Below are 14,461 nucleotides of genomic sequence, written 5' to 3' on the forward strand. Positions count from 1 at the left end.
AAAGTGAAGAACTATAAGATAGCTATATCAAACTTAATCTCCTTTAAACTACTTAACTCAAAATATTTGTTATTAAAAGATTTCATTCTTTTTTAAAATTATATAATTAACTGATTTTAAACACATTAAATATTTATTACAGTGAACTAGTTGTAAATATACATATAAGTGTGTGTGTGTGTATATATATATGTGTGTATATATATGTATATATATGTATATATACACACATACATATATATTTTTTTTCTTTCTCTTTGTAATCTAGATTATCACATAATTATGTAAGTAGCACTTCTAACTGGGCCATGAACTGGCATTAGAAAAGCCAAATGATTTGATAGAACCTTTTACCTGTGGCTAGTGAAGTCTAATCTTCTTGAGCCAGCAGGAATCCAAAACTTATTTCAAAGCCTTTGGAGTTTTAATACTTGGCATTCCATGTTGTTAAGAGTAGAGGAATCTAAAACCATCTCATCAGGAAGAGAATTTTTAACTCACTAGAGAATATAGTATTTTATGGAGTTGGGCACAGAGCCAGGAGTGGTTCTAAAGAGATTAATAGAGGTGGTAACAGATCCCTGTGGTAGGACAGGAATCACGTGACACCTTCCATTCTCATTGCTTATGAGCGAAGTGTCCCACTGCTGTTCTCCGAAGGCCAGGTCTCGTGTAGAGTTGTTTGTTTACCCTGTTTGTGACAATAGCATGTGAATACAAACAGTAAGATTGCAGTGGAGTCTAACAAATAATATGTTCTTTTCCACCCGGACAGAAAGCACCTGTTTTTCAGTTCTAATATTCACAGCTGCTTTAACATAGTGTATATTGCCATTCACAGCTACTACTTGAGTTTATCAGTGTGTTGAAAATCCTGGCAGAGTTTGAAATGATAGGCTTAAATTTAGATGTGGAAGGAACATGCTGAGTAACTTCTAGGTGTCAGGTACTGAGATAGGTGCATTATATATGAGATAGGTACTATCCCACTTTACCAATGGATTAATATTAAATAACTTGACCAAGTCCCACATGTCACAAAAATTGTTTTCAACATCAGGTTTCTGGCTCTAAAGCCTTTGAATCTTATTTTCTTTCTTAGCATGATATACATGAAAACTGCCCATTTTGTAGGAAGGGAAGGGGGCAGTTTCCCTGTTTTGCAGATGAGAAAATAGCCAGAGGCGGTGGAGTGTGTTATCTGAGGAAACACACCTAGTTAGTGATGGAGCTGTTGGATAACTCGATAAGTTTGTAGTCTTACTCCATTTTGCAAAAATTGTTTTTATATTTCTTCTTGAGTGGTCTGCCATTATAAAATAGAGTGACATATTTGACTTCCACCAACAGGGATTGATTATCTCTTGGTGTTCTGGTGCTTCTTTAGATGTACAAAGCAATAAGACATCATCCTTGCCCTTGATGAATTCATAGTCGAATGGGGGGAGATAGACACATAACCAAATAAACATAATGCAAAATATCCCTCACATGTAGCAGAGCACAGGTAACTGAATCTGCTTAGAGACTTACACTTCACTCCAATGTGAAAGATTGAAACTCTTTGGAAGAAGATCAAGGTCAGTGTGCCTTACAAAGCCAGTCAACTTAGACTATCTTAAATTTGATCGGAACTTTTATTTTTAGTATTTGTTCTTGAAATCATTCTTTTGTTTCAGTATGTAATATTTAAGAGGCTCGTATTTTAGTATCTTCTTTGCCACAACTAATTATATGACCTTAGGAAAATAATTAAGTTCTCCAGGTTTAAATTTCTTTATCTATTAAGTGAGATGGTACCTTATTATTTCTCAAAGTTTGATTCATGGCTCATCTGTTTCAGCAACACCTGGGCTTGTTAATGCAGATTTCTGGGATCTACCCCAAAATAACCGGATCAGTGTCTCTATGGTTAGGCCCAGGGAACTTGATGTTAACAAGTTCTCCAAGGTTTTTGTATGTCTTAAAGGTTGAGAACATTGGACTAGAGAGCTTTTACATGTTGTGATTCTTCCCTGACAGTCTCCCTGTGATGGAGATGCTAAGAAAGAGTAAAAGGGCAAAAAAAAGTTGTTGTTGTTTTTTTTAAGTATCAAGGTAACTGAGCAAAGTCTGAAAAATAATCTTGTTTTCAAAGTACTTTTAAGGAACCATGTTTCTTAAATAAAATTTATTCTACTTACATGTGTATAGTGATGATAGTAATATAGTTAGTAATTTTTTAATTTATTTAAAGCTAAAGCTTCAGAAGGTGTTTCATCAGAGAGTCTACTTTCAGTCCCTGGACAGAAGAATGTAGACTCTTCTCCAGAAGCCTCACCCAGTATAAGCCCCATGCCACATTCTTCATCAATTGCCAATCTTCAAACTGCCAGTAAACTTATTCTGAGTTCTAGACTGGTATACAGCCAACCTCTTGATCTCCCAGAAGGAGTTGAAGTAATAAGAGCAACCCCTTCAGCAGGTAAGGTAACTTTAAGACCAAGTAGTTGTAGCTCAGAGTGATCTTCAATTGCTAAAATGCCTGAACTCCTCTGAAATTGACATTGAAATACAGATTTATTTTCTAGTAATGGTACATCTGTTTAGAAACATTCTTTATAAGTAATAATCTGTGATAAATGTAATCAGCTTGACAGAAAATGGTATAAGTATTTTAAAGTGAGGCTTCCTGCCTGCCCTATGATATCCTGTAAATAGGAATATTGTTACAGCAAAATTGTAAAGAACAAATATATTCGTTTGCGCATCATTAAAGCTTACTTTTTAAAATTAAGATTTTTCATCCACATCATGCTAATCATGTCTCACTTTTATTAAGTATATTGAACTAGAGTTGGCAGATACTGGTGGCGAAAAAATGTAGGCTATACAATTATAGTTTGGCTAGTCTAGACTGATACTGAGTTTAACACGGTGGATAAGATAGCTTGGAGGGCAGGATTGGAAGACAAATTTAAAATGATCTGCCACATGTGGAATTGTAATGGAAGAGTTCCTCGAATAGTATTTTGGGGAACTGAAATTAGAGGCTCAGATGTTTAAGTAGTTTTTCCACTTTTACAAAGGCATCAGTGGACTGGAACTTGAATATAGGTCTTTTGGCCCCAATCTTAATTGCTATTACACCTATCTATACTATTATATCTACACTATTGTACTGCTACTAGAGGCCTGGTGCATGGATTCATGCATGGGTGGGGTCCCTCAGCCTGGCCTGCACCCTCTCACAATCTGAGACTCCTTGGGGGGATGTCGGACTGCTGGTTGCAGCCTGATCCCTGCAGGAGGCCAAAACCGGCAGCCCGACATCCCCCATGAGGGATGTAGCAGTGCCGAAATGGCAGGTGGCCGGGGAGGAGCCCCAGCCTGTGCTGTGCACAGCTCCGCTGCTGCTCATCCTGGCCCTGCTGTGCCTGCTGCTGCTGCCACTCGGCAGCGGCACTCACCAGCCGTGAGCCTGGCTTCTGGCTGAGCGGTGCTCCCATAGTGGGAGTGCACTGACCACCAGGGGGCAGCTCCTGCATTGAGAACCTGCCCCCTGCTGGTCAGTGTGCATCATAGCAACCTGTCGACAAGTCATTCCAGTCATTCCAGTCATTTGGTCTTAACGATCGCTTAGGCATATATATATATATATATATATATATATATATATATATATATATATATATATATATATATATTAGAGGCCCAGTGTATGAAATTTGTGCATGGGGGAGGGGGTCCCTCAGCCCGACCTGCACCCTCTCCAACCTGGGAGCCCTCGGGGGATGTCCAAAGTTGGACATCCCAGTTGGACATCCCTTTCGCAATCCGGGACCTCTGGCTCCTAACCACTCACCTGCCTGCCTGCCCTAACCACTCTGCCTGCTTGCCTGATCCCCCTAACTGCCCTCCCCTGCTGGCCTGATTCCCCTAACTGCCCTCCCCTGCTGGCCTGATCCCCCTAACTGTCCTGCCAGCCTGATCCCCCTAACTGCCCTCCCCTGCAGGCCTGGTCACCCCTAACTGCCCTCCCCTGCCGGCCTGGTTGCCCCTATTAACTCTTTTTAAAAATCTTATTTTCTTCACACTCAATTGTATTTGACTTCCTTATCGGCTTCTCCCTCTCACACTATTTTCCTTTATCCTTTATGTAACACTTTTTTCTACGGACTCATCATTTATGAACTTTTCTTTCCTCCTTATTTCCTACTTCTGTTCCATCATCTTTCTTCCCATCTTTCTCCTACACTCCCTCCCTCCCCACATTCCTTCTTTCCTTTATCTTTACCCCTGCCCTCCCTCCCCTTTTCCTTCCTTCCCACCTTTAATTTTTTTTCTTCACTTCCTCCCTTGGATCTGCTTTGCTCCCTCTCCCATTTCTTCCTTCTTCCCATTCTCCTTGTAAGCTCTACTGGCTCCCCTTTAAAATTTTCTTCCCTTCCTCTTTCTCTCTCATCCTACCTTTCCCATACATTCTTCTCTACTTACTTCCACTGTTTTCATATCTATCTACCTGCCTAATTGACTGTCATTTATCTTTTTTCTTTTCTGACTCCTACTTTTAAAATCTGTCCCCAGTACACAACTATACTTTTCATTATTGCTTTTACAGTTCACGCATACATCCTCTTTCCTTCTTTAACCCTTTGAGTGCCAACCAATATCCTAGGAACTATGCTAAAATTGCCAAGGCATTTTTGCTGATTTTACAGCAGTATAGGAAAAAAATTATGAATCGCAAGTAAATGAAGTTACATATTCAAAAATTTAAGGAAACCTTTACTACATTTGTTTTTATCTTTGACATATTTGTTTGCTGATTGTATTATAAAATGCTAGTAGAAAAAAAATTTGAACAAAACATATAACGTTAAAATAAAATTAATGTTGACTTTGAATACATGAATGAAGATATTGCAAAAGACAGGAGGAGTGCGATAGTGCTCCCGGCACTTTTGGCGAAAGATAGGAGGAGCGTGATTGCGCTCCCCGGCACTCTAGGGGTTAACTCTGCTCTCTACTGACTCTTTTATAAAGTTCTTCCCTCCTTCCTTCCCTTCTTAAAGCTTCTGTTGGAGGGGGGGGCATTAACCCCCAGCTCAGGGCTCAGCCCAGCCAGGTGTTCGCTGTCCAGCCTTCCCCAGCCTCCCCACTGCTGTCCTGCTCCCATTCCCTGCCTGGGACGCCTGGCCCAGCGAGGGTGGCCGAGGCCCGCACTGCCCGGTGCTGCTGCCGCAAAGCAGGAGTGCCTCTGACCAGAAGGCCTTGGACCATCCACCACTCTCTCCCAGACCCGTGGGCACCTCCCTGCCAATAGCCTGTGCCAGGACCACTGCCCTCCTCCCATGTCTGGGCGGGGCTCCCCGCTCTGTGCAGCCTGCACCCCCGCCCCTCTCTGGGTGCACCTGCTCCGACCCCACCTCCCCCGGTCACCACCCCCCTCCCGCATGCAGCCCCGCGTTTCCTTCCCTTTTCCATTCCTGCATCATATTCTTGTTCCCTTTCTGTATTCTGTTTCTCCTCTCAGCCTGTCTGCATGCAGGCCTGCCTTCCTCTCCCTCTCCTTTCTTATCCCCTCATATCGTATCCTATTCTACCCCCGGCCTTGCAGCTGCCTGAGCAGAGGGCGGGGACGCAGCCTGCTGATCCAGTCGTGATGTGATGATGTAACAGACAATTTGCATATTCCTCTGTTATATATATAGATTACATTTCAACTATAGGATGATAGATGGGCAGTGTTAGACTTTCGCAGCCAGAAATAAATATGAGGGTCTGGTTTAGTGTTAAGAGAGCATGAATTAAATCTGGTAAAAAGAGTGAGATTTAGCAGTCTGTTTAGCCGTCTGAAAACATTTTGATGGTAGGAACAGGTCTAGGGTCTAGATTATTTCTGTGCCGATTAGGGACATTAAAAGGGCAAATTGTAAAAGTTACTTAAGCACCTATGAAGAAAGTGATAAAAGATAAGAGAACGAAAGTCCAGTGAGGCAGGTTGTGGCAAAAGAATATAAAATTCAGCAGGTAATAGATTTATTTATTAAAGATTGAACTGAATTTTTAATAAAATATTTGCCTTATTTATTCGTAATGACCTAAAAATAAATTAAGTGATTATTATTGCATATTTTGATTTTACCAATGAGCTGTTCAATACTCTGATACCTTTGGCCAATGGACATTTAGTGTCACACACTAGTTAGGGGGTGGGGAACTGAAGAGTTATTTTGAAGAAGTCATAGAGACTTTGGATTGATCACATTCCAGAATTTGATTATGAGCATATTATTTTGTGGTTCTATTATTATGACTGTATACTTTTCTTTTTAAAGGCCATCTGAGTTCTTCATCAATTTATCCAGTGTGCCTTGCACCTTACTTAGTGGTTACTGCTTGTTCTGACAACCAAGTACGCTTCTGGAAATGTAGTATGGAAACCAACGTACAATGTAAAAGTGATGAGAAGGAAACCTACCACTGGAGGAGATGGCCCTTGATGAATGATGAAGGAGAAGATAATAGCAGTACAGTGAGCATTGTGGGAAGACCAGTTGCTGTTAGTTGTTCATACACAGGTCGCCTTGCAGTGGCTTACAAACAACCTATCCAACACAATGGTTTTGTTTCCAAAGAATTTTCCATGCATGTTTGCATATTTGAATGTGAATCTACAGGAGGATCAGAATGGGCTTTAGAACAAACAATTCACCTTGATGACTTGATCAGGGTTGGGAGTGTAATTGATTCAAGAATCAGTGTTGACAGTAATCTGTTTGTATACAGCAAATCAGATGCCCTTTTGAACAAGGATAGATGTCTTATTCCGAATATCAAGCATTTAGTACATTTGGATTGGGTATCAAAAGAAGATGGCTCCCACATCCTCACTGTTGGGGTTGGTGCTAATATCTTCATGTATGGGCGGCTTTCAGGAATTGTGACTGAACAAACCAACTGTAAGGATGGAGTAGCTGTCATTACTTTACCACTAGGGGGTAGCATCAAGCAAGGAGTTAGGTCAAGATGGGTTCTTCTTAGATCTATAGACTTAGTGTCTTCCGTTGATGGTACACCTTCACTGCCTGTCTCTCTCTCTTGGGTAAGAGATGGAATATTGGTGGTAGGGATGGATTGTGAAATGCAGGTATATGCACAGTGGAAGCATGCTGTCAAGTTTGGAGACACTGAAGCTGATAGTCCTGATACAGAAGAGACTGCAATACAAGATCATTCTGCCTTTAAATCTAACATGTTGTCAAGAAAAAGTATTGCTGAAGGAGCTGCTATTACTGATGATGTTTTTTGTTCACCAACTGCAGTGCAAGATGGTGGCCTATTTGAAGCTGCACATGTACTCTCCCCTACTCTCCCACAATATCATCCAACTCAACTGTTAGAATTGATGGATTTAGGGAAAGTTCGCAGGGCTAAAGCTATTCTCTCTCATTTAGTAAAATGTATTGCAGGTGAAGTTGCAATAGTTAGAGATGCTGATGCTGGAGAAGGAAGTAAGCGACATTTTTCTCGAACCATTAGTGTAAGTGGCAGTACAGCAAAGGATGCAGTCACCATAGGAAAAGATGGTACTCGAGATTATACTGAGATAGATTCTATTCCTCCACTGCCATTATATGCATTACTTGCTGCAGATCAAGATACAACCTACAGAATTTCAGAAGAAAGTACAAAAATACCACAAAGCTATGAAGATCATACCAAAAGTCAACCAGAGGATCAGTATTCACAGCTGTTCCAAATACAGGATCTAATAATAGATGATATTGATTTAGAGCCAGAAAAGAGAGAAAAAAAATCAAAAGTAATAAATCTTTCTCAATATGGACCAGCTTATTTTGGCCAAGAACATGCTAGGGTACTTTCAAGTCATCTTATGCACTCAAGTCTGCCAGGCCTTACCCGTTTGGAGCAGATGTTCCTTGTAGCTTTGGCTGATACAGTGGCTACCACCAGTACTGAGCTTGATGAAAACAGAGATAAGAGTTACTCAGGTAAAAATTCTTACTAAAAATTTATAAAGTTATCATTAATAGAACTATTTGTGTTATCTAAGTAGTGACTCACATATTAAATTGCAGTCTTTCTTTTAACCTTGCAGGGAAAAGACCTCTTTAATAGACAATTACTGTTACATAACATGATTAGTTGTGAAAGAAAAGACAATTGAGATAGGCCATGACTTATGATTATGACTTCATGGATTCATAATATCTATGTGCATTCCTATATGAGTTTGACACTGAAACCTTTGTGTGATTTTGGATATAGTCTTTTGCTTTTTCAGATTGACTTTTATGATTTGTTTATTTATTTACCTACTTTTAGTCATAATAATTTGTTAATTTTACTATTGAGCCATGAGGCTTATAGGCACTGGCTCAACTTGTTTATTTTACCATTTCTAGGTATAAATAATTTTTACAGTTACCTACTTTTCTCCACAAAGTCTTTTCATAAGGAGGTTTTTACACATCTTAATATAATGTGTGTCGTGCTTAATTAATTCTGTAACCAGAAGAGTTTTGGCTGCCTCTTGAAACTAGATTCTGTTCTCTTTTATGCAGATAGTTGAAGGTAATGGTTTTGATTGTAAATGATAGCATTAGCAAAGGACACCAAAAATGGTCAATCATTTATTCAATAAAATTGTGGAGGAGTGAACAGTTACCATGTGCCAGGCCTTTTATGTACTTGATCATATTTATTTAGCATAATAATCTTCTAATAGGTAGCTATTACTATATTTAATTTTATAGATGAAGACACTGATCCTTAGGGAAATTAAGTGACTTATCGAAGATTCCATAGGTAGTAAGTGACAGAACTGGGGTTGGTATGTGGTTCGTTGCCTTCAAGTCTGTGCTCTTAACTATTTCACAAGATTTCTAAATTTGAGGAAAAAGGACTGTTCCTCAAAGCCACCAAATTATATATATTTATAGAGGTTTATACCCTTATAATATATCCCAAAGTTTTCACCTATGTAGATTAAAATAACTAGAGACCTTTGACGGTTTTGCCTTGTGACCTATTTTCCGACCATGCTAATTTAGAAAATTCTAATAATTATGAGTTTGTGTATGATAGAGCAACATTTTTTCTAGAATAGCCTTAAGCCTTTATGTATAATTTAATATATATTAGAGTTTTTACTCTGGGACATTAAGAAAGTAGGCCTATGCCACAATCCATGAAAAGTAGTTTAAACTTCATGATTCAAAACTATATCATTGGCTAGGCAATATAAAATGGCTCATCCCGGTCACAGTGAACTTTCTTAAGGTAGAGAAGGCAGGAATTAATGTCTCCATTTCACAAGTGGGAAACTGAAGCTCATAGATTAAATAAGTTGAACATCTCAGTAAATGGATTATAAGTAAATGAATTCTTCCATTTGTTCAGATGAGACAACTTAGAGGCATTCTTGACTCTGCTTTCTCTCACTGGCAAATGCTATCAGTTCCTCTGCTCAGCACACACCAGTGGCTGCCTACCTCACTTTAGAATAAAAGCCAGATCCTTACAGTGGTCTACAAGGCCCTCTGTGATCTGTGCTTACTTCCGTGCTCCTACATTGGCCTCCTTGCTGTCCCACAGACACACTAAGTACATTGCTGTCTCACTGTCTTTGCACATATTGTTTCCGTTGAGTAAAATCCTCTTCTTTCAGATTTATGTGTGTTTTCATTCCCTTACCTCCTCAGATTTCTGCTGAAATGTCATCTTACTGGTGTTCTTTCCTGGTCAGACTATATAAAATAGAACTCACTCCAGTATTCCCATTTTCTCAGTCCTGCTTTATCTCTCTCCCTGGCAGTAATTTCTTCTAGACACATTATTTGTTTGTTATCTCTGTCTCCTAAAATATAAGCGCCATGAAAATCAGCACTTTGCCTTATTATTCAGTGCCAAATCTCCAGTACCTAAACCATTCTTTGCATGTAGTAGATACTTAGTTTGTTGAATAAATGAATGGATGAATGAATATAGCTAATGGGAAGTAGAGCGGGAACTTGAACTTTGACAATTTGATTCAAACTCTGAGTACTTCCTAAGTGGCAGTCACTGTGCTGTTAATACTTTTGCATTGCATTTTTCTAATAGTCGTTATTGTTTTGATTAAACTTATTACACTTGCATACCTTTGTTAAACTTTTAACTAAAAAGTAAATTTCTGGAATTAAGGTTATGATTCAACCTTCACTTTGTAACACTATCCCAGGGACTCAACAACATTTTTTTAAGATTTTAAAATTGATTTTTAGAGACAGAAAAAGAGAGAAACATTGATGTGAAAGTGAAGCAAGGATCGGCTGCCTCCTGCAAGCCCCCCTATTGGGGATGGATCTTGCAACTGAGGCATGTGGTCTGACTGGGAATCGAACCAGCAACCTTTCAGTGCACAGGACAATGCCCAACCAACTGAGCCACACTGGCCAGAGCTGTAAAGATATTTTTTATAAAGATATCAAAGTATTCATGAAGGAATACACTCAAAATTATATATTTTGTGTAAATTATCACTAACTAAATTTATTATTTATTTTCTAACTTTTGATTGGTTTGTGACCTGTTGTATTCCTTTTTTTTCTTAAACATATTTTCTGTTTACTTTATAGGAGGAGATACATTAGATGAGTGTGGTTTGAGATACCTATTAGCTATGCGCTTGCACACATGCCTTTTGACATCACTGCCTCCTTTATACCGAGTACAGCTTCTTCATCAAGGTATTTAACTGCTTGTTTGAACCTTTGCACAACTTTTATTCAGTATAGAAGTGGTTGGTGTGGTGTATTCATACTTGTGTATAAACATTAGGTAAATCATATGCAAACCTAGACTTAATACCTTCCTGTCACATAGTACCCACTTACCATTTTTCTGTGTATCTTTCAGTTCTGTTCCATGACTTTTGTTCATATATTTCAGTTTCTTAGACATTACTCAATAAAGGTATAGTAGCTTAGCAGTAAACCTGACATTGTATCCCAATGTGGTCCTGAATTTCTTTGACATCTGTTGTCTTTTCTTTAAAACTTCTATAAATTTTGCCCTACATGTTATTATGTATGTTTATTTTAATATAAGCATTATGTTCTAAGTTATTTATTCACAAGTAAAGATGATATTTCAGGAATATTTCCATATAGGAATCCAGCATACATCCAGCATACTGCCCCACATGCTACTTGGAAACACAGGATTTATATCAGTTCTCTTACTTAGAGATTAAAAAATTGAAACTAGAGTTCAAAGTGACCTGTCCAAAATATAGAACTATTCATTAATGGAGTTGGAATTAATGATTATTTACTCATGTTAGTTTTCTAGTGGTGGTATTACTGAATCCAGGGCTTGAAAATTCTTAACTCTTAGTCTGAAAGACTGTGCTAATTTACATTATTGAAAGCAATGTTTGATGATGCCAAAACATAACCCATTGCCAATACTTTATTATCATTTTAAACAATCTATGCCTTTCAGATAGGTTTTAAAAAATGTCTTGATGTTTTTAATTTTCGTTTAAAATGGTAATCAGATGGTACTGAATCACTTAATGGCAATTGTGTGCATTGGTTAGGGAGATTTAAAATACCTTAAATTTCTAAAACTTTGTCAAATTTCATTTTTCCTTTAATACAGCTAAAACTGGAGATGAGAAGGGACTGGTGTTGTAGGTGATGGTCCTGGGAACAGTTTTCAGGGAAAAAGATAAGTGGCCAGTATTTCAATAGAAAAGTTAAGAGGAGCAGAGATAAACTGCAAGGAATAGCCTGCCATTGCTAGGCAAATAAAAATGAGTGCCAGTGTCCTGGCTGGGTCGCTCAATTGGTTAGAGTATCGTCCTGATATGCCAAAGTTGCAGGTTTGACCTCCTGGTCAGGGCACATATAAGAGATAACCAATTAAAAAACCCAAAACTGCCTGTTGGTGCCTCTGTTCTTTCTTTTTAATACCTTTTTTCACCTCTAATAGTTAGGTTTCCAAATACATTCACTGCTTTTAATCTTGCTCTCTGAGTTTAATTCCCTCAACATGCCTCTGCATTTTCAAAAATTTCATTAATCAAATTTCATTTAAGGGTATAGAATATAATATATTGTGTATTATTCTTTTATATTAGACATTTTATATCAGCAAAGTATGCTTTTGCATTGCTATCTAATAGCATTTTCTAAAGCAAAGTGTCAGTTATTTGATGTAGTAATTATCTCTTAAATCAGACGAAAATTTAAATAGTGAGGAAATTAATCTGCCTTATAGGTTCTGAAAAATTACAAATTGATGTTATTTAATTTTGTCCACCTTCCCCCCCCTCTAAATTTGTAGTGGCAGTCAAGGCTTACTGCATTAACTTTGTGATATAATTTCAAAACAGTTGTATATATATACTAGCAATGGAAATTTTAAAAGACATGATTATTATTCAAAATGGTCATATTAAGCCCTGGCCAGTTTGGCACTACGGATAGAGCATCGGCCTGCGGACTGAAGGGTCCTGGGTTTGATTCTGGCCAAGGGCACAGCCTGGGTTGTGGGCTCAATCCCCAGCAGGGGACGTGTGAAAGGCAGCCAATCAATGATTCTCATCATTGATGTTTCAATCTCTCCCTCTCCCTTCCTCTCTGAAATCAATAAAAAATACATATATATTTTAAAAAAAGATAGACAAAATGGTCATATTAGTTTTTTCCTTTTATACTTTCTAAAGGAATTATTTTAAAGCAGTAATTATTAGATAAGCTTTAAGCTACATGTAAGATTTCTATAGTACATAGTTGTTAGTGAAAAAACTTATATGTAGTAATTTTGATAGCCTTATAGCATTGAGAGGCCTGTGTTGTAATGTGACTATCATTGACCCCGGATATTTCTGTTTACAAAATGGGTTCACATAGATGGCTACTTTGGCCAATCTGGCTTCATTCCTAGACTTTTCAGGGTTCTTCCCAGCATTCTCACTACCTGTTAACCATGTAGGGTCCACTCTCCTCATGTTTCCTCTTCACTTGCTCTAAGTGGAGTAGTAAAGTGTTATCAGTAAACTATTGATAAAGTCATTTGTACTTCCAAGTCTGATGGTGTCACTAAGCCCATTTTGTTATCTAGATCCCTGTCAGCCTTCTACCAGAGCAAAAAAGAATTTGCCATATCCCATCAATATTAGGCAGCTTTAAACTACTTTCAACTAAAGTGTTAAACACAGAGGAATGTAGCTCCTGACTTTTAGTCCCTGGAACTTGCATGAAATTTAGAGCTTCCTTTAACGTGATATTTAGCTCTTTGGCCAGATAGATGAATGGGGCAGTTTACAGTATTCAGTACTAAAGGATACAGTCTGCAAGCAAGAGGAACCGTGAAACATCAGCCCAAGCTCATGGGCCAAGATGCTTTGACTCCACCAAAGCTTTCACTGTTGATAAGTTTGATGTGTGTACATATGAATGGCTTGATATTCAGATATCTTTCTTTCCAATGAGTAAGTTTTAGTGTCTCTATTTTTTTTCTTTTGGAATTTTTTTCTTAATTGATTAAGGTATTACATATGTGTCCTTATCCCCCCAACTTCCCCCCACCTCCCCACTCATGCCCTCACCCCCCTGGTGTCTGTGTCCATTGGTTAGACTTATATGCATGCATACAAGTCCTTTGGTTGATCTCTCCCCCTTATCCCCACCCTCCCCTACCTTCCCTCTGCTGATGAACAAAAACAGATCCAGAGATAGTGTCTCTATTTTTGTAGGGGAACAAACGCAAGTATGTTTGGGGAAAAAGGGAGAGATTTTTAATTTTTTATCCTATTACTGATCTTATATATAGAAGCTTATAGTATAAAAATCCTGAATGATGAAAGACTTCCTTTCTTCCTTTCATTCTTTTCAGAATGAATGAACACATGGCTATATGAAAAGTTGTTTTGAAAAGTTGTTTTGTTCTTTTTTTTTTATATAGTTCTGAAGGTTATTATTTATATTTCTAATTTAGGTGTGTCTACTTGCCATTTTGCCTGGGCTTTTCATTCGGAGGCTGAGGAAGAACTGATTAATATGATTCCCGCAATTCAGAGAGGAGACCCTCAGTGGTCTGAGTTAAGAGCAATGGGAATTGGTTGGTGGGTCAGGAATATTAACACTCTCCGAAGATGCATTGAAAAGGTAACTTTACTTTAGTGGATTTTGAACTTTAAAAATGTATTTTCTTGAAGAATAAAATATATTATCTTCAAGAAAAATCTGTAGTAGGGAATTAGTTTGTATATCTTGAGATCTTGAAATTTCTTAAAACTTTTTGGAGATTCCAAAACTTGATTTTTATAAAGTGCTATGCAGTATGTCAATTTTCTTTTTCTATATATACTGAGTTTATAATACTATGGAATAGCAATATTTTCTGCTATCTGTTAAGGTATGTTCTAATTTAAGAAACTAAAAAATCTAAAGTTAGAAAGTAA

At 38.0% G+C, this 14,461-nt stretch overlaps 1 protein-coding gene across 3 annotated transcripts in view; it reads left to right on the forward strand.

Moving 5' to 3' along the window:
- Positions 1-14,461, forward strand: part of DMXL2 (Dmx like 2) — a 156,388-nt gene that overhangs the window by 92,480 nt on the left and 49,447 nt on the right. For all 3 annotated transcript variants that reach the window (XM_070422857.1, XM_070422866.1, XM_070422876.1), the window contains exons 17-20: positions 2,237-2,464; positions 6,321-7,997; positions 10,626-10,736; positions 13,996-14,165. In XM_070422857.1, coding sequence (XP_070278958.1) covers positions 2,237-2,464; positions 6,321-7,997; positions 10,626-10,736; positions 13,996-14,165 — 2,186 coding nt within the window. The remainder of the gene's footprint in view (positions 1-2,236; positions 2,465-6,320; positions 7,998-10,625; positions 10,737-13,995; positions 14,166-14,461) is intronic.

This window comes from Myotis yumanensis, unplaced genomic scaffold (assembly GCF_028538775.1).
Source record: "Myotis yumanensis isolate MYYU_CA2020_CCGP unplaced genomic scaffold, mMyoYum1.0.hap1 SCAF_1, whole genome shotgun sequence".
In the NCBI taxonomy this organism is placed as follows: domain Eukaryota; kingdom Metazoa; phylum Chordata; class Mammalia; order Chiroptera; family Vespertilionidae; genus Myotis; species Myotis yumanensis.